Source organism: Myotis nattereri (genome assembly GCF_964212035.1).
Source record: "Myotis nattereri genome assembly, chromosome: 16".
Lineage (NCBI taxonomy): Eukaryota > Metazoa > Chordata > Mammalia > Chiroptera > Vespertilionidae > Myotis > Myotis nattereri.
In genome coordinates, this window is record NC_138091.1 from 39,946,338 (window position 1) to 39,971,417 (window position 25,080).

At 45.9% G+C, this 25,080-nt stretch overlaps 1 protein-coding gene across 1 annotated transcript in view; it reads left to right on the forward strand.

The window, feature by feature from the left end:
- CEP112 (centrosomal protein 112) overlaps positions 1 to 16,106 on the forward strand; it is a 296,754-nt gene extending 280,648 nt beyond the window's left edge. The window contains exons 25-27 of the mRNA XM_081109907.1: positions 10,649 to 10,750; positions 14,318 to 14,382; positions 15,658 to 16,106. Of these exons, the coding sequence (XP_080966033.1) occupies positions 10,649 to 10,750; positions 14,318 to 14,382; positions 15,658 to 15,661 (171 nt within the window). The 3' untranslated portion in view covers positions 15,662 to 16,106. The remainder of the gene's footprint in view (positions 1 to 10,648; positions 10,751 to 14,317; positions 14,383 to 15,657) is intronic.
- Positions 16,107 to 25,080: the final 8,974 nt, after the last annotated feature.

Sequence of the window (25,080 nt, forward strand, 5' to 3'; positions counted from 1 at the left end):
GAAAGTCCTAGCCACCCAGTCTCCACCTGCCTCACTCATCCCCTGCCCCCCACACCTGATCCCTTGATAGTCCCTCAGCATCTTACATACGTTCACCTGTACGTCTCCTCCCTCTTACAGGGGTGGGCAAACTTTTTGACTCGAGGGCCACAATGGGTTCTTAAACTGGATCGGAGGGCCAGAACAAAAGCATGGATGGAGTGTTTGTGTGAACTAATATAAATTCAAAGTAAACATCATTATATAAAAGGGTACGGTCTTTTTTTTTTTTTTAGTTTTATTCATTTCAAACGGGCCGGATCCGGCCTGCGGGCCGTAGTTTGCCCACGGCTGGTCTAGAAAGTACCTACTCATTCTGCAAGAGCCAAATAGGGTTTCATGTCTCCACACAGACTTCCATTATCCCTCGAGGAGTTATCAGGCTCCCCTGTTCCCTTCCTTGGCCTATTATACTCCGGTTGTGTGTTTATGTAGCTCCTTTTCTCACGTAGAAAGCATAAAGCTCCAAAGAACAGAAACCACTTCACCCTCACTTTGCCCTTCCACACGGAGCTTTGCAGAGTCATCACTCCTGGGTGTTGGTGGGAGGCAGATCCTCCGTCGTCCTGCAGAAATCCTACGTGCAGTCGTCGGGTAACTGCGTGCTCCCTCACTTTTAACTGAATGAAGGTCCCTTATCTCTGCTGTGTAAAGGTGAACAGCTCCTGAATTTAGTCAGTGACTGTCCACAGTGGTGTTTAGAAGTTTTCTGCTCTGAGGTTGTAGGGTCTCTGTTCCCATTTGCTGGGAGGTAGGGAGATCCATGCACAAAATCGTCATCAGTGTTAACTGGAGCCGTCTAAGTCAGTCCCGGGTGCAATATCAGGACAATGACTGCCTTTGTATTCCTGTCTTGCGTTGTGTGCAGAATGCCATATCTGGCAAGAAGGGTTTGCTCCAACATAAGGAGGTAATTGGTGTTTGAGGGGAGATTTCAGTTGTTTATTATGGCCGAGCTGGAGCATGCAGAAAGAATGAGCAGTCATTGCTGCCTCATTTGAAAGATGCTCTCCAACCAGGTCAGAAATCTCTGACTAAAGCAGGTGTTTGAATGATATTTAACTGAAGATTAGACGTAGATGCAACATATCAGCCAACTAATTCCACCTTAAACTCTCCTCACTTGTATCATCGCTGCTCCCCCAAATCTTGTGACTAATTCCCGATGTAGGCGGCTCCACGTGGTGATGACAGGCGAGGTGACGATGGAGTGGTCTTGTCTCCATCGGTGTCTGCAGCAGCTGACACCTCACTGCTCCCCTTCTCCGTGAGCCCCAAGGCCACGCTCCCACTCTCTGGTCTTCCCCCCACCTCTCGGCTCTTCCCCATCTTCCCCTGGTTCTGCTGTGTCTCTTGTGTCCTAAATGTGGAGCCCCTTGCGGGCTATATTTCCTCATGAATGTCTCCCAGCTCCTCAAACTAAGTGGTTGCCAACCAGAATCATGTCTGTTCCCCCATCCACACACAGACCAGCTCCCTAGACCATCACCCTGTCTCTGCAGTAACATCCCTTTTCTGGTACGTGGCTGAAGGCATCCATGCTCACTGAACTCATCTCTCGCTTTTCTTTCCTACAAGGCAGTTGTTAGCTTCTCCTATACAGCCTTCCCTAGCGCTCACCTTAGAACCAGAGCTCCTCCCTCTCCTCCATCGCTCCAGCCGCTCTGCTGCCCTGGATCGCCTCTCCTGCGACTTCTTTATAACATTTTCAGGTTAATCCTGCCCCTCCACCCCCCACCCCCCCAGCCACAGGTGGGCATGGGGCAGGTCAGAGGTCAGGTTTCAGCCCTGGTTCTAGCATTGCTCACCATGAGCTGTTTCCTCATCTATGAAACATGATGCTGTCTAGCTCCCAAATTTTCTCTAAGCCTTAAACAGAATCTTGATAGTATGTGGACGATTATATCGGAGTCCCTTAATACAGTGCCTGGCATAGGTCTGTTTCTAAGTGCTGGTTTCTCTTTACTTTCTCTGTTTCCTGCTACATTATATTACTTTTGTTGGCAGGATTGTTCCTGCCCTCCATGATTTCATGGTGCCACCTACCTGTTCAACCATGGACTCATTCAGCCGTTACCTCATTGAGACAATGTTTACTGAGCATTTACTTCAGTGCACGAAGAGGAAATACACCATGGACTCCAACCCCTACCAGCCTCAGGGAATACCAGTCTCCCTCCCAAGTCCTCTGGATCTTTCTAACAAAGTCTGTTAGGCTCCCAGTCTCGGGTTCCCTGTAGTTGGAGTTGGGATCTGGTGCTGACACCTCTACCGCTCAGGAAGTCTGCAGGGCTGACACCCTCTCTCTGAAAGGAAAAAGGTCGGGCACTGTAAGCAAAGGTGAAACTCACCCTGCCCTCCCTCCCCGGTGTGTTCCCCAAGCCCTTTCTGAGATGGAGCTTACAGAGTAACGGGCCAGATGCTCGCCTCTGACATGGATGAGCTCGGCCCGCCGAGTCTCCATGCTCTTCAACATGGACCTCCCAGGTGCCCCCTTCAGCCTGCCTCGCCCCTTCCCCGGAGTTGCTGCACGGCTCATAGCCCTTTAAGACTGACTTTCCTTGATGGAAGGAAGTGTCCATACTATATATCAACCTAAGTGAAGAAAAATATTAGGAATGGTCTTATTAGGAGGAAAAACAGTAGAAATAGTAACCAAAAGTATATATTCTAGTGAGAAGGGAGCTGGCATTTAATTTCAGGAAAATAAGACAGGCATGACTCATTTCCTATGGCAACCCTATAAAGACAGTCAGATAGTGAGTAAGGGGAGAAACATAGAGGAGGGAACAGCCAGGATGAAACACACCCCCTCCTCCGGGGTAAATCTCTGAGATCACTTTTGATCTCGGCAGCCTGCAGGCCCTGGGGTTCGCCTCTGATTTTCCCAGCTTTGAAGCTGGCCTGCTTATTAATAGCCACCGTGATGACAGAATCTGCTCTTTGTATTTAGGAGGAGGTTTTGTGATTGGTTTACTCGAGACACTGAAGATCCTGTCATCTTAAGACAAAGACTGACTTAACACCAACACTCGTGTGCTCTGAGGCTTGGGCTCATTCATTCACTCAGCACGTGTATTGAGCTGCAACCCCATGGCAAGCACCATGCTCAGGGCAGGTCTGCAGCAGTCAGCCAAGCAGACGGTCCCGACCTGGGCCTCGCCCTGTGCAGGCTCAGCCAGCGTTCTGGAAAGGGCGAGACAGCGAAGGTTTCAGGCTTCAGGCCACAGGGTCTCGGTCAGGACCACTCAGCTCTGCTCGGTCATGCCGAAGCAGCCACAGCTAATCTGTTAACAAATTAGCATGGCCGAGTCCCAATAAGACTTTATTTACAAAAACAGGCAATGGGCCAATTTGGTCGCAGGCCCAAATTCTCCGACCACTGTGTCCACCTGAGGGATACATAGTCCATGTTGTTCAATTAGGACCATTTTGGTTGTAAGGACAGAAAATCCAATTGGAACTGACAAATCTAAGGACGGGCTGACTTCAGGTGCAGCTCGCTAGGGGCCCAGGTTTCTCTCAGGTTCCCAGCACGCCCTCTGCACTGGCGCCACGCTCAGTCCTGCGCTCTCTGTGGCAGCAAGATGGCTGTCACGCCCAGAATGACACCCCGGGGGAAGCCCACGGGATGAGCTTCCTGTCCCAGCATCTCTGTGACTCTGGTTACCTCAACATGGATCACAGCCCCACACCCCAAGCAGCCATTGCGTGGGGGAGTGTGGATGACTGGCATGGCCTACCCCCAGGCTTCAGCCCTGGGACCTCGGGTGGCACAGAATGGGAGGGTGGAATGCAGTGACTAGAGGACTCCTGAATGAATGCTGGGGACAAAACTCACAGCTGTCCCCTGCACATGTCTGTGCGTCCTGAATGAGTACCTCCGGGCCACCTTTGCTTGTAGGAGCTCTGTCTATAATAGGGTTTCAGTTCTTCATCTCCATCGGGAGCTAAAGCATACAGCTTACGTGCCAAATGCTGCCCAAAATTTTAGTATTTACTCACACACGTTTATTTCACGTCACAACCTTAATCTTCTGACTGGATGTTTAAAGTCTTTGATTCACGAACAGATCGGCACAGTTGATTGGTGATTTTCCGGCCTGCGACTGTCTCACGCATTCCCCACCTTTTCTCTGTGTGAGCCCTCACCAGTGGGCTTACAGACCCACTTGCTCTGCGGTGCCACCTGCACCTACTCACAATGCTCGGTTCTTCGTGCGCAGGCAGGGTTTCCTCCGGCACCAGGAAACCGCTCCTCCGTGCTCCGCCTCCCTGACCAGCGCCCCTCCTCCCGGGGAGCCCCGGGCCCGCGGAGCCAGGCTTCACTCCCTCGGGTGGACGCTGGTCCCTTGAGCTCCAGCCTCGGTTTTGAGGGGACACCAGTTGGAATAAAGAGCCGTAAGATAAACTCATATTGGAGGAAGAGGGGAAGTGAGTCTGTTAAAGGCTGTTAAGAAAATTGCGGTTACTATTTCCGTTTTCACTTTATGTTGGAATCGCAGAGCACCCTCCTCAGAGCGGCTCTCTCAGCAGTTGCTGTGGCAACACAGAGCCCCTTGGCCCAGTACAAATGAAATTGCTCAGAAGGCACTGTGTTCCTTCCCAGCTGCACGAGAGCATTTTGTTTTGCTCCATCTTTTACTGCTATTTCTTTCACTCTTCTTCTCCGAACCCCATTGGAAGTAAACATAAACCTATAAGGTCTATATGCTCACTTCCCTAAAAAGCCCCTGCAAAACCTCTTTGTTGCACAATGGCCCATCCTCAGAAACATCCTCCCCATTTCTGTTATATTGTACGTGACCCTTCCCACAGCCTCCTTCCCTGTGCCCCACCCTGCCCACCTCTCACCGCCTTTCACTACCCCGAAGAAGCCCAGTGTCTTTTTGATGCTCTCTATCTCCCCCAAGCCCCCCACTACAGTGCCCACCCATGTTCACCCTCCTTCAGAGTGTATACTCTGTGCCAGGGCTACCTGATCCTTCCCCAGCTCGTACCCCTACCACCAACCCACCAGGCAAGCTCAGCTTTACAGCCTTCAGCTCAGCCTGGTGTGAGGACAGGGTTCTGAATAAACTAATCCACAGTGAGGGGAGGCATCTGATATCTCCCTTCACCCTCCACGCATTTCCAATTGGTGGAAATCTAGGCTGGATGGAGAGAGACTTTTGATGATCTCCTTCCCTTCCATGGAGCGGGTTTCCCGCCTGGGAGCCAAAGCTGTCAGCAGGGCCTGAGAAAGTCCCCACACGCCGACCATCGTCTGTAGCCGGGAGATATAATACGGCTCAGAACCAGGTACTGCTGTTTTCCAAGTGCATGGAGGTTGTTTTAAGTATAAAATACAGATTGATTTAAAATCTGTTCTGAATCCATAGCAGCTTTGTGTCATTATACACAGTCTTAATAGTGGTCCCAGGGGCGATGCGGGAAAGTGGCCATCGAGGAGATGACATCAATGGGTCCTTACTCGGTTCCTTTTCTTCTGCTTGCCCGGCCCCCAAAACGCTTGTCTGGACTTTGCAAGGCAATATCAGGCACAGTCACTTTCCTAAACTGCTTAACTCTTACCTTAAAATACAATAATAAATGACTATGCGTTTCATTTAAAAAATGCGAAAACACCACCACAGCACTTACCAGCAACAGCTCACTACGTGGCTCCCCTGTTCGCTCCTCATTGAGCGTGAACTCGGGACTGTGTACATTGAAGCAATAAAATAACCTGCTCCAGGCTCCGTCCAGAGGTGGTTTATGCAAAGCTGCCACCTCCACTCACTTGCTGTTGGTTACACAGCAGGAGGTGACATAGCTTTGACATGTTGGCCTGATTAATTGATACAGCGTTTTTCAAATAAGAACACCACTAAATATGTTTTAGTTCTCCCTGCACATTTTCAATGAAATTATAGATTTCCAAGGTTTACTTTTTTCAGCATCACTTCATCTCCAAAGACCCTCTTCACTTGAGTCAACTACATATTCTATATACTTTGTAGTCTCTCATTTATGCAAATGGGTATTTGTCTGATTATCCAGGATATAACTTTTACTTAAGTGGAATGCTGAACTCCAGGCATGGGTGTTCTTAGTCTTCATCCCCCATTTTTAAACTTAAGGGAAATATTGTCACTGCTCTGCCTTCGAGGGCAAGATGGGCAGTGTGTTGCCATGGTGCAAAAACTGCTATCTTTGGTCACATGGGTACCATGTTACACTCATACCATGTCCACTCAGCTTACAGAGGTCTTACTACATCATCGGAATGTCATTGTTTGTCATGGTGCTCTGGTGTTCTCCTTTTTCTTTCTAAAGGTGAGAATGTGAAGGAAAGTGGAGAGAGAAGTAACCTGTGGAGAGAGGGAGGCTTATGTCTCTTTGGTGTGATGTGGCTGAGGAGGTGGAAGAGCAGATGATTGTACACGGTGCTTTCTGAGGACAGTGGGAGTGGAAATGAGCCACAGCAGTACTAGGAATTCCTTCCAGAAGTCCTCGAGTGAGGACAGACTTTGAATTTTTCTTCATTTAATAGTCTAGTCACACACTATCTACTAATGAAAGTTAATGCTCACATCTAATAATAAAGTAGATTTATATGTAAAACGTTTGATCTCCCTTAGTGAAGGAAGTGTATGTCCATCAAACTCTTTGCTTAGATCAATTCACATGTGAGCAGGCAGGAAGAAGAGAGAGTCAGAGGTGGGATAGAAAAATGGTAGCAGAGGTCAAAAGTGATATAAAGGACTCTAAGCTAATTCTTTTCTTCCTCTTATATTGCCATATGACACACTTAGATATAGCTTTCACTGCCTGAATTCTAATGTGTGCGTGTGTGGGGGATTTGTGGAACTTTCATTTTAGTTTGGTTTGTGCCTTGCGCTGGTATAGATTTTTAAAATTAGTCTTCTACATAAATTATTAATAAATTAAAATGTTATGCTAATTGGAGTGTATGGGGGAACCAAGCCATATTGGAACCAATTGCTGCTGTCCTTGTTGTGATATTGCACTTTTTAAAAACGGAGCAAACACTAGATGGATGTCTGGAAGGAAGTAGCAGTACATCCCACCACCTTCCCCCAGCCCCGGTTAGGTTTGGGAGAACACCAGTGTTTCGTGGGTACAACGGCTCTAACTGCTCTGTCTGTGAGTTCCCTTTCCTGCTCGGGTGGGAGAAACGGTTCAGCATCTGGAAAGGCTGCCTGAGGAGCTGCAGAGCATGGTGCCCAAGGACACGTGCTTGAGAGTCAGAATCCCTGAATGCAAATCATGGCTTATGGCTCGGGCTCACTCCCTGGCTGTCAGGAGGATCACACTTATTAAAACACTCAGGCTTGGAGCTGGCACATAGAAAATACTCCATAAATGGTTGCTGGTGGTAACAGCTTACAAACAGAGTGAACCAGATTGGTTACAGTTTTCTATGACTTTACTAAAGTAACAGGGTTCTGCTTGGTATAATGATTTTTAAATTCAGGATTTGGGTTTAAGGATTCAGAGTAGTAATATTTTTCTGATTGATAGTCTCACTTATAGGTGAGGTAATTTTAGATTTTCCAAGAGCTCATTTTAAGTTCACTCAGATTCACTGAAATCATAAAAGCTAAAAAGAAAGGAGTAGATAGGAAGTAGAAATGCCTAGATCCTCAGTAAAAGTTGGGAAATAGAGCATACTGAATTTAAAAAGTGATGGAAGGGATAGTGGTGATCAAAGAGCAATCTTGCTCAAACCATTTTCTGCTGTCTGGGGCCTAGCCTCCAATAGAGGGAGACCATCAAATGTGAAAAGTGAAGTGGGGCAAGAGTCAAGAAAACTACAAGCATCAACTGAAGGGTTTAAGTGCTGGGCTTGACCTCCAGAGCACTCAAACCTGCAGGAAGAGCTTACTCGTACTCTCCCTACCTCAATATTGGTGACTCCATTCAAAAATGAGGTTTAATTTTTTTAAAGAAAAGGAAACTAACATAAGGTCCTTGCTAGACTGAGAGAGAAAGAAGGAATGTAAGAAAAAAGCTAATAAAAAACACAGATCAAATGGGAAGTTACCCAAGAAACAGAGGGAAGGTTCAGACAAAGTATAGTTCTTTATAACAAACAGTCCTTCACAATGTCAGAGCATTTACAAAACACGCTCACATATCTCTCTGTCAAGGAAAAAACTGGGGGGAGATAGAGAAGAAAAAAGAAGGGATATGTGGTTAAAGATGATATAAGTCAACAGACAGAGATGAAAAGTGATCTCTCAGATCTTAGGGAAAATAGTAGACAAAAATCAAAAGATTACCGAGATTGAAACCATATTAGAAGAAACAAAAATAGAAAAATTATAACTGAAAACATTCAAGGAAATACAGTGATCAGACTAAAGGAAATCCCACAAAATGAAAGGAAAATATAAAATAGATATAAAATTATAAGAAAGTAAAACAATAGATAAAAGTATAATTATGGAAGATTACCAAAGAAGAGTCTATACATGAAAAATTTGTATTCTTGGAGAAAAAAGCAAATAGAAAAAGATTCATATGTAATATGAACACAGAACAATAATAGAATACAAATAATTCTAACAGAAGAAACTTTTCTTCAGAGAATTGAATTTAAAGATAGAAAGGGCACACACAATGTCTTGGGAAAATTGATACAGAATAATTAATACCAAAACATATCGCAGTGAAGCTACTGAATCAAGGAAAAAGAAAATCACATGGGTCCTGGCCGGTGTTGTTCAGTAGGTTTGGTGGCGTCCCGTGCATGGAAAGATTGCTGGTTCGAACCCAGTCAGGCACATGCCTGGGTTGCAGGCTCGATCCCCAGTGGGGGGTGTGCAGATGCAGGAGGCAGGCAATTGGTGCTTTGCTCTTTCTTTGATGTTTCTCTCTCTCCCTCTCCCTTCCTGTCTCTCTAAAAATCAATAAAAATAAAGAAAAAAAGAAAATCACATGGGCATCCAAGTAGAGAAAGTCATATTCAATATGGAAAAAATTTTAACCTGGTTTCAGACTTCACCATAGCTATCTGTAATACCAGAAGACATTGAAAAAATGTCTCTAAGTATAGAGAGAAGGTGGGATTGAAGAATTTTTATACCCAGCCAAGTAGTCTTTCAAATGTACAGGCAAGTGGGCAGACTTTCTTAACAACCAAGGTTACAAGCAGACACGTATCCTTTTTAAAGGAGTAGTAGCTCAAAATTTCAGAGCCAATGTTGAGTGATAGAAAAATATAGTTAATAGTAGCCTGTGAACCCTCAATAAATGTTGGCCTTAAGATCTGATTTATAAAGCATGTGTTTTCTTGTGCTTTTGCCTTTCATTTGAGTCAGCTGACAGATGTAACTATCAGACTTAAGTCCAAGAAGAAAATGTGGGAAAAATCAAATATTGCATCAGTGGGAAATATCATGTTTCATTATTTGCTTTTCTTTTAGGTATAAATCACAAGATTAAAACATAAAAAAAAACACTTTGCCAAAAAGTGAAAAATTATATTCTAGCATGTTCACCATGGGCTTTTAGTAGGGAATGAAATGATTAGAACACATTTCTTTCTTAATTCAGTTCAGTAAAAAAAAAAAAAAAAAAAGCTGGGAATTAAAGACTAGTAATTTTAAATCATCCTCAGTAAATCCATGGACTTGTCTAACTGAATTTAGTTATGCATATTTTCATAGTAATTCCTTCATTTCTAGATATGTCCACTGAATTATCATTTACAAGATATACTGCAAGTCAGCTTTAATATTCAGTTAAGTCATACACAGCACAATGCAACGGATTTTTAAATTCTATCGCATCTCAGATTAGGAGGAAGAAAAAGAAAGAATGATAGCTAGCTAGATAAAGACACCAAGACATACACACTCACATTCATGCTCATACTCATGGACCTCTTCATCCTGCCCCGGCATGTCTCTTCCGCCTGCCCCACTTGTCTCTATCTTTAGCTCTGAGCGAGATGAGTGGGATGAGCCCTCAACCTCTCCCCTACCAGCCTGTGGCCATCAGTTGTTGAGCACAGAGCTGACTGTGTCTGGAGGGAGAGGGAAACCCATGAACTAGAGCCACTCACAGTGACGAGGGCACTCTGGTCTCCCCACGGTGTGGAGACTTGGAGACAGTGGTATAGATTATCCTTCATTCATATCTTCATAACCATATGGATTCTGTCGAGCGCCCAGGTGCCTAGCCCTGTTGGGGACATGTCTTAAAGCAGTGACGGGCTGCGAATTGTCCTCCAATCACAGTGTGTTGTGATCATGGCCCACATCCTGGTCAAGAAAAGGTATGGGGTTAGTCCAGTGTGTGCATCGTGATGGAGAAGAGAGAGCAGGCATTGTACTTCTCCAACATGAAACACTGTGGCACCAAGGGTTTTAAAGAAACAAACTGCTGGTACAGGTACTGTCCCTCCCAGACTCACAAGGACAAGCTGGGTACCTTTTGAGTTTGTACTGTGCTTTCTCTTATTTTATTATCTGGTTTTTGACCACGTGTAACAGACTTAATCTTTGTGATGAATAGGTATTTTTCTGGGATTTGTTAAAGTCAAAACAATTGTTTCTGTGTATATAAATAAATAAGCTGTCTTTTTTCCCCACTTTAGATAACTTACATACGACAAGAATACGAAACAAAATTCAAAGGGTTGATGCCAGCTTCTCTAAGACAAGAACTTGAAGATACCATTTCCTCCCTGAAGTCACAGGTAATTACCAGAATCCCGCATTCCCGAGGGTGTAGGGGATTTATTCGGAAAAGACACTTGCACATAACGTCCATCCTGAAGTGAAGCCAGAAACCCATGTGATGCCACGGCATGGCCTGCACCCAGAAGGAATTGTTGTTTTTCATTTTCTTACTAGTTTAAGAACCCATTGTTTCAATAAGATTTTCTTAAAAGCTCCCTTGAAATTGAAAACTTATGGTCACTTTAATCATTCAGTCTACATTCCTCTATAGCCTCACCCTTTTAGTCTTGGTGCCAGGCCCAGAGTGCCATCGCTTAGCACATTGCTGACTCTTGGGTGTGTACATATGGCGAGAAGCAACTCACAGTGAAGTCAGAGTATTTTTATTCTGCTGTATTTTAATGCATTTTAAATTCAAGGCAGAATAACAAGGTATTCAAACAATTGGGTTAAATATTTCTTGCTGAAGTGTGTAGTTCTTGGTAATTTATAAAATAAAATATGAGCGATAATCTACTGAGCTTTTTAAAACTCTAACATGAGAAAGAGTTCACATATTCCCATTTCTAACACACTTAGAAATTTAAAACGTATATTTTTTCATACATCAACTATGTTCCCTCTGTATTTCTAAGAATCTTTATATGGCTGAGATTGATTAAAACACTAGCCAGGACCCAGAATAGCCAAAAACCATTTTAGAAAATAAGAATAAATTTGGAGGATTCACATTTCCCAATTTCAAAACTTACTACAAAGCTATAATAATCAAGACAGTGTGACATTGGTTAAAGAAAAGACATACAGAGCAATGGAGTAGAATTGAGAGTCCAGAAAAAATGCCTACATTTGTGGTCAGTTTATTTTCAACAAGGGTTCCAAGACAGTTCAATGAGGAAAAGATAGAAAGAATGTTGCTGTTACAATTGGATAACCCACATGAAAAAGAATGAAGCTGAGGCCCTTACAAGTTATACACAACTTAACTCAAAATGGATCCAAGACCTAAACGTACTGGTAAGAGCCCAAACTATAAAACTCTTAGAAGGAAACGCTAAGAAAAAATCTCAGATAAAAAGGGAAATCTTTGTACCTTAAATAAGGTATTTTTTCAGCGATGAGACCAAAATTACAGCAGCAGGAGAAATAAATAGATGAATTGCACTTCATCGACATGTAAAACTTTGTACTTCAAAAGACACCATTCAGAAACTGAAAAGTCAAACCATGGGTTTGCAAGTTACTTATCTAAGAAACTTTTTTTTAAAAGACCCCATTTTTGTGGGGAAAGGCTCCATGGGGGAATGATGTCTTTGCTCCCTGTGCATGGATGGTGCCTGGCACATAGCAGGTGCTGAGTAAGTGTATTTCCAACAAAAATGGATGACGCAGTTTGATGGCACTCACACAGCTATTTATCATGTGCAAGACAAAATGTGGAGCAAATTTTAGCCGTTGCTTTTCTGTTTCCCTCAGTAAAAAGCCTCTTCTCTGAAAACGAAATGTCCATTCTATCTATGCTGCTGGCCGACTGCTGCTTCTGTGGCTGAGAGGTTTGGCTGTGCTCGCCCCTGCGTAAAAATAGGTCCTACAGGCGAGTGCTGCCATAGGAAGGGTTACCTCCTCTTTTTTAGGTGAAAAGCTCCCTGGAGTGTGGTTTTACCCATTCACCTTGTCAGCGAGCTTCCATAGGGTCAGCTAGGTAAGGCCTGGCACCTTCAGAAGAGTGTTTTTTAGAAAAAAGAAAGGAAGGAAGAAATCTGATACCCACCTGCAGGGCTTCTGTTGTCATTCATATCATTTCAAACTGGATGCTGACCCAAAGAGAGAGAGAGAGAGAGAGAGAGAGAGAGAGAGAGAGAGAGAGAGTAGTTGCCTGGGCCTCAGCATTGGCAGCTGCGTGGGAGGCACGCCCACAGAGCGAGCACATTTAGTGGGAAGCACAGGTGCCTGTGTGTTTTGAAAATTGTTGGAATTCCGATTGCAAAGCACCATGGGGGAAGGGAAGCTGAAACGTGCGATCCTCGCATCTGTCAACATTATCATTGTCCTGTGGGTCATGTGAGCAATTGGATAAAATTAAGATGACGGTGATAATACAACTAAGGGAAACCGAGGGAGCGCTTGGCTATGGACCCACTTAGAGAGACTGTGCTTTCCTTGCGCGTGAGCACTTTCTCTGTTCTGCCAGCTGTACTCTCCTGCTTAACTCTGTCTCCGAAGCAAGCGTTGCCATGGTTTCAGTTCAGACCAAAGAGATGAGAGTAAACAATTCCAAAATGATCAAATACCACTGGTTCTTGATTCCATCAAGCCATGGTACACGTTATCCCCAAACAGTTTCTGCTTGGTCCTAGAAGGTGCTCTTGAATTTATAATAGAAATTTATGCTTCAAAATAATCAAACCACGTTGTAAAGGTCTGACTTCAGAGAATATGCTGAGCCACCTAGTCTCCTCCATCCCCCACCACCCCCAGCTGTGAGCTCTGCTCTAGGGAGGCAGTTCTTTTTTTTTTTTTTTCTAAATATATTTTATTGATTTTTCACAGAGAGGAAGGGAGAGAGATAGAGAGTTAGAAACATCGATGAGAGAGAAACATCGATCAGCTGCCTCCTGCACATCTCCTACTGGGGATGTGCCCGCAACCCAGGTACATGCCCTTGACCGGAATCGAACCTGGGACCCTTCAGTCCGCAGGCCGACGCTCTATCCACTGAGCCAAACCGGTTTCGGCGGGAGGCAGTTCTGATAGTCGCTCCACCTCATCCTCATGACCTTGGGAGGCGTCTGTCATTAACCCCATTTTGTAATGAGGCATCAAGACTTTAAGTAACTTTCCTAGAGCCATAAAGGCCAAAGCAGGAATTGAACCCGAGTTGGCATAACGCCAGACAAAACCCAGGCTCTTTCCACTACAAAATGCTGTCTGCAACCTCAGGGAATCCCCAGGATGGGTTGAGGTTTCCAGAAGGCCGTAATTTTCTCTCCACTCACTCATTCACTCATTCACCAGCTGGGGAATACCAGCTCCACACCCAGCTCTGTGAAAGGAACTGGGGGCCAGAGATGAGGAAATGTCATCCTCACCCTCCAAGAGCTCAAGGTCTCAGGGAGAGATATGCAAACAACCACAAGGCCATGCAAGCAGTGCTGATGAGTAGAGCACAGGAATGCCAAGGAGAGGCCCCGAGGGTGCCCAGGCTGGGGCGGGAGCAGTTGGGAGGCGTCGAAGAGTTCAGTGACGTTTGAACCACACAGTGGAGGATGGATAGGAGATAGTTAGCCAACTATTCCAAAAAGAGGAACAGCCTGTGCCAACAGGCACACAAGTTAGGGACGGTGGGAAGGTGTGAGGGGAGATGGAGCTGCAGAGAGAGGCCAGATCACAATGGCTCTGTGTAGGCATTTGAACTTGATTCTGTCGCCTCTGGTGGGCTTTCAGTGGGGACGCGATGTGATCCGATGTAGAAACACAATGTAACACCTAGCAAATCCTCTGAGTTTCATCTGGGAACCACACTGTTTGCACATTATTGCTATTTAAGCCACATCAGCTCCTCTCATACAAGGCCTCTTCTCCAGGTTAACTTTCTGCAAAAGAGAGCGTCCATCCTTCAGGAAGAGCTGACCACCTACCAAGGCAGAAGGTATGGCTGTGATCAGAATGCCTGCTGATCGCTGATTGGTTAGCGTGGTTTGCACCTGTGAGTCTCCTGTCTTGACAGTCAGGTCTTCATTAACATTCTTAAACATATCAATTTTGAAAAACAAAGGCTTATTTTTAGTAAATAGCCTGTCTTTGAGAAGTCACCACCTCTTGTAATCACAGTGCTTAGTCAGGACGATCAGAAGGAGATGAGAGAATCCGCAGGCGTCTGCAAGCCCGGGCCTCACTTGGGTCGTCAGGACAAGAAGTTGTCTTGAAGCCCGGTTGCAGGATTAAGGAGGCAGTGTGATCCTTTTAAGATAGCGAGATGACGCAATTCTTAGTATGGTAGGCCACATCTCCCAAGTCCTGTGTCCCGTGGGCGATTGGAGCTCTTACAGATGTTCTCAGACCAGAACAGATAAAACAGGAGGGGCCGCTAACTGCGGGAGAGTGGGGGAGGGGGGAGATCAGTGATTCAGTGATGTCACCACACTCCCAGCGACTCAGTGCCACAGGTGTACTTCTCAGGGAGTCATGGGACCCTCTGTCAGAGGTTCCCAGAGACATCGTGACACAGACCACGTTACCTGCTGATGTAGTCACACTGCCCCCCTCTCTGCAGGAAGGACTGGGCCATTCTATAGCATTACATTAAAGTAACACCCTGTGCATCATGAACTTCTCAAAAGGTGCTGTTGCTTGGTGTAGAGAGGAGTTGACGCCTCATGGGCACAGATGATGACACTGTGATATCAGATATTATTTTTAGCCTCCTTCCATCCAGCTCCTCTTTTTTTTTTTTATAAATATGTTTTTATTGATTTTGGGAAGAGAAGAAGGGGGAGGGAGGGAGGGGAGAAGAGAGATAAAGAGAGAAACATCGTTTGGTGTCCCCCACACATGCCCCAACCAGGGATCGACCTGGGTATGTGCCCTGACAGACAGAATCACACCACCACCTTTTGGTTTTTGTTGTTGTTTTTGTTTTTTAACTATATTTTTATTTATTTCAGAGGAAGGGAGAGGGAGAGAGATAGAAACATCAATGATGAGAGAAAATCATTGATTGGTTGCCTCCTGCATGCCCCCTACTGGGGATCGAGCCCACAACCCAGGCATGTGCCCTGGTTCACAGGTCAATGCCCAACCACTGAGCCACACCAGCCAGAGCCTATCCAGGGCCCGTCCAGCTCCTCTTGAATGAAAACATATTTTATAACTGACATGACCATTAGACCTAGAGCAGGTCCTAACTGAGATTTCGGATTTCCAGGTAACTGTGAGGATTCACCCGAGTAACAGAGCACAGATGGCTTCCGTGTCCAGGCTGTTCTGTGGACTGCTAGCAGGTTTGAAGATTTGGATAGTGTGATGTAAACTGTGAGATCAGTGGCTTTTTTTAATACTTAAGTGTAATTAAGATCATAAAAACATGCATCACTCATATACTACTAGGGTGGTTTAATTTGTGTCTGCCTAAGTTATTTTTTTAATACTCCTTTATCTTTTATCTTCATACTGTGTGTGTTTGAGTGTGTTCTGAGAATTGCTTATATTGGGAAAAGAAATGATTTCCTATAATTTGTCTGGTTAATGTTATTGCATAGAATTTTACCTGTTGCATATGATCAAAATCACGTTTTGTAGTATCATATCAATATTTTTAACATGTTTACATGTTCGTATTCATAGTTTATTAAAGCATTGTTTTGTACTTGTCAATTTTATTTCTACATTTTGTTGCATCTCATTTGCTAAAACAAGTATGACATCTGCATGGTATTTTTCCCTAGAAAGTACTGACAATCTCAAATTATACTCTGGGGGGGCGGGGGGCGGGGGGAGACCTTAAGTTGTGGCAAGGATCACATCCATAAGCAGTGTGTTTATTTAGGTTAAAACCCCCTGGGTTGCCTGTCCAAGTAGTTGTCATGTTGGTCTCTAAGCTGATCCAGGGGCAGAAGAGTGTAAGAATTTTAGGAGCAGCTATGGTTTTATTGTGACTTCCTTGATCTCTCTTTCATGGTGGTGGTTTTCATTATGATATTAGTGGGAGCACGTGGGCAAGGACACCCAACACACTGGCAAGTGTTGGCACCATGACCTTCGATGGGTCCGATGGATCCCATTTTCACGGTGAGGTAATGTGGTCTTGCTCCCAGGCGTGGATGTTTCTGTCACTGCCCGAGGCCAGTGAGCTGTTCAGTGCGATTGGTTAGCCCTGATTTGCAGAGGAAATTGTGAACTGCAGTGGACGGATGCTCACTATGCTTTGGACTGCATTGTGGTGTGCCCAGGGCCCTCTGAGGCACTAAATGTCTGGACGGTGGGCAGGGCTGTCATCGTCGGGGCTGCCATAAAGGACAAGGCCAGACTTTTATTTACACTTCTTCAAAATGCTTTTCTCTTTCCCACGCCCAGTTCTATTGTTTGCTGCCCAAGGATTAATTACCCCCTTTTGCACTGTAACTGAGACATGGAGACGATAAGGAAGCCACTTCCAAAGCCAGGGCCATGGGCCTAAACGCTGCCTCGCGGCCAACAGTGGGAGGCCTGGCATTCTGGCACGAAGTCATGGGTGCCCGTCGGCTCTCTGCCTGGTCATGTTCACCCTGATTCCGCCTCCAGAAATGTGTTTCCACCCTTCAAAAGATGAGATTTTTTCTTGCATATACAATAAATCGTAGTCCAGCTTAAAAATTATCCAGGTGACAGCAAGATGATAGCAGATGCTGTTAAAACCGCCCGTCCAGTGAGGACCCTGATCTCAGACTAGGATTTAGTACTCGCAGGGAAAGATTACAGCCACGTGATTAATTTAACTGCTTCTCTACAGATTGTGAAAAGCGGGTTGAAGCTCACCAGATTTCACTAGTACGGTTGTTAGCAGCGTGACGTGAAAACCTTTGTGAATTGCATTGTGTGCTGGACTTGGAACTTCCACTCCAGAATATTTGTTTTCCATGAGTAAATATCAGTAGGTGTTTTGGAAGGTTGCCTGCTATTCTTTCTTTTCCTTATTTCAAGGGTTATGAAATTACAAACACTGGTGAACCTTTGACATTCCCCAGATCCTGTTTCCTCGCCGAAGCGTGTCTTATACATCTGGGAGTAGACGGCTGAAACTTTAGGTCAGCTTGATTGTATGTGATAGGAATATGGGGCTGACACTAATGTTTCTGTGAAGGTCCTCTGACAAAGAAGAGAAAGGAAAATGACGCTTGGCATGTTTAAAATTCCTTACAGAATTGAGCACTGAATACATAAATGGCTACTGAAAGAGAAGGCAAGTGCTTAGGAATTAAATTATAAACACCGTGCCTTATTATACAACCATCTAAGATTTCATCCTTTCTTTCATCTGCTGGGAGATCAGTTGTTCATCACAAGGACCTAATTTAGTTCCAATTGGCTGCTGCACCTGGGTCGTCCACCTGTGCTTTTTCCATCTCAACACTCGATTGTCAACAGGTAGTGGTTGGTACGGCCTTGGCAGCAAGCTGAGCAGGAGGAGAGCTGTGGGGTCACAGTGGTCTCAGTGTGTGTTCCTGTCCAGCTGCGGGATGGGGCATGGGAAGGGTTACCATGACGTTAGCTGTCAATCACCTACGTGTCTGTTGGAGTCTGCCATTCCTGCGTCACCAAGCAGGGAGCCCCTGCAGGGCTCTGACCTCCCCACACAACAGTCAGCTCTTCAGAGGGCAGCCCTCCAGGGCACAGTGAGGCAAAGAAGAACTGAGGGGGGAGAGAGGATGGACGGGCTTGCTTCGGAGTTTGTACAAAAGAATTGAGTTGTGACGCAAAGTCAACAGCTCAGATTCAAACATGATCTTGTAAAGTCACGTATTAATAGTGATTTTTTCAGAAAAGGCATATGCTTATAGTGGTGGGCAGCCTCATTAAGGGAACCTGCAGAGAAAGTGCAAAAGAAGAGCTGAGTTTGAATGAACAATTAACAGCCCTCTTATTGAAGTGCATCACCATCCTCGAAGGTCTTTCTCCGAGTAGAAAGGAAAGGTAAAACATCAAAACTGGGGGGAGAAAAGTTTCAGAACACAAGGTCATTTTAACTCATGGTTTCCTTTCAAGAACTGTCTCTTCTCAGCTTTCATATTCTGTTCAGAAAGGTCGTCTCTTTTAAGCCTTGTCATTACAGACAGTTTGTTCTTTTAAGTGGATTATCAAAGGGTGTAGAAATTGCAAGTTACTGAAACTAAAATGCGTGATCAATTTTAAGTCTGCTAACTAAAGCTTCCTTAAAACAGGGTGTCTTATGTCCTGGCAGCCCCTTTGATAAAACCAGAAAGAGGCACATGGTTGGTCAGTTCAAAGTGGGCAAAGAAGATAATTAGATAAAACTTCTTTTCAACTATTTAAGTGGCTCTTGGATGTGGAGACTTGATTAAGAAGCTGTGGCGTAGGCTGGAATGGTTTTTGAAAAGTAAAAATTTTGATCCCAGATTTTGACCTGTATTAACATTCTTCACTATATTGTTTTTTTTTTGTTTGTTTTTGTTTTGTTTTTTATATATTTTATTGATTTTTTACAGAGAGGAAGGGAGAGAGATAGAGAGTTAGAAACATCGATGGGAGAGAAACATCGATCAGCCGCCTCCTGCACATCTCCTACTGGGGATGTGCCCGCAACCCAGGTACATGCCCTTGACCGGAATCGAACCTGGGACCTTTCAGTCCGCAGGCCGACGCTCTATCCACTGAGCCAAACCGGTTTCGGCTTCACTATATTGTTTTAAGAACAGAATCAAACTTCTGCTCATTCTATGTACCTCTCACATGGAGGAAGAGAAACGGCACTCGTCACATAAGACTGGAGGGGTTTTAAAATCTGGGTCCCTCATCGATATCTAGATCAGTTGAAAATTCCATCTTCAGACATTTCCGTTTTAAGCTAGGATTTTTATCAGGCGAAGGGTTTAACACCGAAGGCCCAAGATGTTGCTGTAGACCAAGCATGTCAAACTTGCGGCCCGCCAGCCACGAGTTTGACATGCTTGCATAGATGCTGCTGCTTTTAGAACTGAGCTTAGCCTGAACTGAGCTTATCAGGCTAATAAATGCGCTTCTAACCTCTCCGGGAATCTCCTATTCAAGAGAGGTCTCAGGGAGCACAGCTCGCTGGACACAGACCTGGTGGAGCAGAAAGAGAGGGCTCGCTGGTGAGCAGCCTGACACAGGCAGTTAGCTAATGTGCGGCGGCGTGAGTGGCACCGTTCTGTCCCGACTCCTCACTTCAGCGGGAAGGAAGGAGTTCACAGGTGGAGGCCACCGATCAGCTTGGTTTCCTTGGGCGGTTTTCTTCACCAATCTGGACCTCACTTCTCTAACCTATAACATACAGGGTAACACTAGATCGCTATCTCCCAGACCAGTGGTTGGCAAACTGCGGCTCGCGAGCCACATGCAGCTCTTTGGCCCCTTGAGTGTGGCTCTTCCACAAAATACCACATGCGGGCGTGCACGTACAGTGCGGTATTTTGTGGAAGAGCCACACTCAAGGGGCCAACGAGCCGCATGTGGCTCGGAGCCGCAGTTTGCCGACCACTGCCCCAGACCCTACGCTTTACCCCTCTCATTCACTGTTTCTCGAACTAGTTTTCCATCAGCCCTGTCCTGTATGATTCGTCTCACATTTAGGAAGGATGGTACGCTGTATCCCCTCTTGAAGAAGCAGATCTATGTCACTCAGTCATTCATTTAAGAGGTAGTGATTGGTTGCCTATGTGCTACACGGCACATTAACCACCTCCAAATTTAGTGGCTTAAAACAATCACTTACCATCTCTCTCGGTGCTGAGATTGACTGGCTCAGCCAGGCTCACTGGGTGTCAAGCCACTGCAGCCAGATGTTGGCAGGGCAACAGTCACAGGAGGCTCCCTCACAGGGTGGCTGCCGGGAGACCCTCAAGAGCCCAGACGTGGCAGCCACCAGCCACAGAAGGCCTGGGCCCGGCAAAGGCACAGCCTCACTCCTGCTGGATTCTGTCAGAGACAGAACCCGCCGGCGTCAGGGGTGAGGACAGGGGCCCGGCAGTGTCACAGGATCTGGGGCCATCTCGAAGCTGCCACACCCTGTAGGAAAGAAACCTGCCTTTCTTGCACCTGGAATCTGTCCTAAAACTATTTGGTCCATGGAATCATTTTTCTGGTGTCCACGTATTTTATGATACAGGTTTCTTTGAAATATTGATTCGAGAAGCCAAAATCTAGGTGATGGCTAGAAAGTGTCTTCCTCTGCAAAACCCTGCAAATCTGTGTTTAGTTCTGCGATTGCGGGTTGAATGATGGACTTGGAAACACTGCTTGGGAAGCCCCGAGGTGGGAGTTTCAACAAGGCCATGGCTTCCTCTGATTCCTTCCAAAGATGGTAGTAACCTCAGTTGTATGTTCCTTTCAGCTCCTCTCCGTGCGGGGCTTGGTACACATTGCTTATTGTAATTTTCACCACAAGTGTATCGTCACAAGGTCCACTGGAGCCCACGCCCTGTGCTTAGCAGGTGGAAGGACCTGAACTTGATGAGCCTGGGAGGGAAAACCTCCTGAACCACAGGACACTTAACAACTGCTCAGCCAAGGAGAGCATCACCATTGGATGAACAATGCATCGGCCTCCCAGTTGCCGTTAGCTTTCCCCCTGGGGCTGAGTTCTCTCTCTATTGACTCTGCTTAACCCAGCTCCGGGCCCTCACCATTCTCACTGTGAACCTGGGTGGAAAGTGTGGACGAGGAGAGGAAGCCTGGGCCACCGCTTTGCCCTCTAACTCTCCATTCTCACAGTCAACCCAGCCTGGTGATCAGCATATGTTTTGAAAGCATCCAGTCGGCTGGTTTGCCTGGAGTGCAGCTCTGTTAGCCACAGAGCCTGTCAGTCAAAGGGTGAAAGGAAGATGGAAAGACTCCGTTTCCTTAGGAGGAGGAAATACTCTCAGTGTGGGAGACAGTCCTGAGAAGCTAGTACTTTTTGCAGAAGTATCTTGACATCAACTGAGATTTCTCAGAAGCGAGATGGCATTACCCAGCCTCGCCGCTGCGGGCTGACCGAGCTGTCATTTCCCTGACACCCGCCCCCTTGTTGCTCTTCAACTTCGGTATAAACTCGGTTCCAGTCCGGTTCCCCTTGAACACTTAGGTTTTCCCAGCTACTGTAGTGTCACAATCCTGTGTGAAATCCTTCTCAGAACCGATCGCTTGGCCCACGACACATCATTGTGTTTGTAATGAAAATATTTACCCAAGCCGGGTTCCTTCGAGGAGCCTGGGCGGATTGCCTCACCGCGTCTGCAGCTGCTCCCGCAGTTAAGGATCAGCCCGGAGTGATCCCTCTTGCAACCCGAGGGAACCTCTCTCTGACTGAGTTCCCACTTGCCTTATCTGATTTTCTCCTTCTGCATTTTTATTGATGCATTTGGGCATGTCAGTTTGGAAGCTGCTAGAATACTAAATCAGTGGATTAAAGGAAGTTTTTTTCTTTTGAAGTCCTTTCTACAATCTTTTTTGGAGGGTGTGTGTGTGCATGTGTGTGCACATGTGTGTAATTTTTTAATAAGCTAATTAAGATAGCAAACCTAAGCAGACCTCCCACCGCCGGCCCCTACTATCAGGTGCTTTGCCTAAAACCACGTCATGCTCACCCTCTCTGCCTTCTCATGGGTAGAGGAGAAAGAGTAATTGGCGCATATCCATCTCACACTGTAATTATTGTTCTCTCTGTGATATAACCTCTAGCACATGAGGAGCGTTTTCACCTCGAGCAAACTGTAGATTGAATGCAGTTCTTCAAGAGCTGGATAAACTGCCCCAACGTTAAGTGCCCGCAGCCTCGCAGAGTGCCTCCTGCGGGCCTGGGACTGTGAGGCGCACGGGGACCTGCTCCCTGCCTGGGAAGAGCTTGGGATCCGTGAGGGGAAATAAGACATGGAGAGAAGAGGAGGAAAAACCATAACACAAGAGAGAACAGGACGAGGATGGCAGAAATGCCAAATATTATGGAAATTCCAAGGAAGCAATAACATTTTGAAATCAATTCTCATAGGAGGAGGTGACTCAAACTTGACATTGGGATAGAGTAGGATTTCCATGGGGAGACATGTGGGAAGGGCATGCCGTCCGGATGGCAGGTGCTGGGGGAACGGTGGAGTGAGAGAAGACTTAAGAGATGGGCTGGACTCCGGTTACAGAAGTCAGTTCGCACTGGCCAGGGCAGCCCGGGGCCAGGCCTCACCGTGGTTAAGGGCTTTGGGGTCAGAGGGATCTGGACTTGGGCCAGTTGCTTAGCTTGTCTGAGTGTCTGTTTCCTTATCTTAGAAAACGGAGGAAAGGGTAGAACAAGGTTGTGAAGATTGAATGAGATCATGTGTTCACGAGTCTAACGTGCAATAGCATTCGATACTGTGAAGGCCGTTTTCATCTCCTGACAGTCCTCAATAATTTCATGAGATAAGTGTTAGGCTTGGGGAAACCGAAGCGAAGAGAAGTGTGGACATTGCCCAAAGCCATGATTCTCACACATGGTGAAAGCAGACGTTGGAACAGGTGTCTGTCTCACTCACGCACTGTTGCTCCTTTTACCGCATCGCATCGCCTCTGTGGGTGGGTGAGGAGCGGCTCGGACTTTACAAGCAGCAGGGAGCAATGGGAGGGTTTTGAGCAGGGGAGTGACACTTTCAGAAATTGCTACAGAGCATTTGCCTAACAACCCCACGAGCAAGACCGTTGGGAGGAGATAAGAGCTGGAGGCAGAGGGAACGTTGGGAAATGTGTGCAGGAGTCTAATAAGATGGGCCCCATCCCATGGAAGGAGCATCTGTCTGTCTGTGGACGGAAAGTAGGTCAAAGGTTCAGGAGCTACCGTGGCACCTGAATGAATGAGATGACTGTGCAAGAGAAAGAAGCAAATGTGAGGCCAAGGTTTCTAGCCTAAAAAGATGCAGGGGAGAGGTTTGAGCCGGCCTGGGGGCGGGGGGGCAGTGAAGAATGATGAGTTTGGGTTTAGACATGTACTGAGCTTCATCAGGGAACCGGAAGCCCAGGTCGGGGCCCAGAGATTCATCAATCGTGAGCATTGGGTGAGAGCTGATGTGGAGACAGCTGCTGGTTTCACCAAAAAGCGGGGAGGTTGAGGGGAAAACTGGAAATGAGAGGACGAGGAATAGGAGGGGGCCAGGAGGGAGTCGCCATCTGGGAGGCTAAGAAAAGACTTCATTAGGAGTTTATAAAAAAGAAGCAGGGTAAGGGGAGCGCTGGTTGTAGGCTGAGATGCAGGGTGCTTCTAGGATGACTAGGAAGATCCTTGAATTTGCCCTTGAGGAAGAAGCCAGGGGGTGCAGTGAATTAGAGGCAAAGATCTGAATTCCTTGAGGCTTCAAGCAGGAGGGTGTGGCACCCCAGACACCTGCAGTCCTGAGAGGACAGGGGAGAGAAGGTTCCCTCCCTCAGTTCTCCGGGTCAGTTTGCACTTGGCAGTGGTTCCACCAGACGGTAACCGCAGGAAAGCACCAGAGCTTGTACAGCCGGCCATGCGAGCGGGTCTCCGGCATTATTCTGGAAGTTTAGGGAAATGTTTTTGAACGTTCAGCTCTTGTCTTATCTATAGTTAGCACCCATCTGTAAATTTTGCAGAGTTGCTAAATGAAATTAACCATTTTGCAAACTTGCCCTCTGGATAAAACATGATAATAAAATGGATTGTTCTTAAGGGACATGTTTCTGCATTAAAGTAGTTTTGTTTCTCATTCTTACTGATATGGAATTATCATTCGTTTGCAGCATTTTTATTTTTACAACAAAAAGTCAACTTGAATTTGATATTTAGGTAGAGCTTAACCATGAGTTAGTAGTCTACGTACTTGAGTACAAACTTACACTTTTTTTTTTAACATATTCCATTGATCTTCTACAGAGAGGAAGGGAGAGGGACAGAGAGTCAGGAACATCGATGAGAGAGAACATCGATCAGCTGCCTCCCGCACACCCTCCACTGGGAATGCGCCCGCAACCCAGGCACATGCCCCCGACCGGAATCGAACCTGGGACCCTTGAGTCCGCAGGCCGACGCTCTATCCACTGAGCCAAACTTACACTTTTTAATGTCCCTCTCTCCCGGCCCCCATGAAAACAATAGTTAGAACGCCAGGCACGTGATAGGAATACATTTGGGGTAAGGAGAGTGCATTGAAAATGGAGTCAGAGGAGGCAGTGTGAGGGCTTCAGACTTCGGCACAAGGAGACGAAGCAGCTCTTTTAAAAGGGAATTAGTTCTTAAAATTCTGTAAATATAGGTAAGACTTCCTTACTACATTAAAGCATTCGATATCCTGAAGTTTTAAACAAATGTAAATGTTTACCGCAGTGCTAGAAGCTATGTCTTCCTTTCCTTTTTATTTAAAGTTTGGTATCCATTTTTCTTTCATGCCAACACTGGAAGTTATTAATAGGGACTTAGAAAGAAAATCAGACCAGACGTTATAATTCTGTCAAAATAGCTTAGACTGTGGGCTAATGTTACAGGGAGGGAGAAAATGGCTTTTTTCTAAGAAAAATTGAGACCAGGGCATTTGGCCTCTTTATAATCTCTAGCGGGGGCATCGGCACTTTAGGTTTGCTGACTGCCCCCCAAAGAAGTGACAAAGGGAACCCAAGTCAGCCCAGTGCCTGGTACCCTTGAGCTTTTAGCAGATTC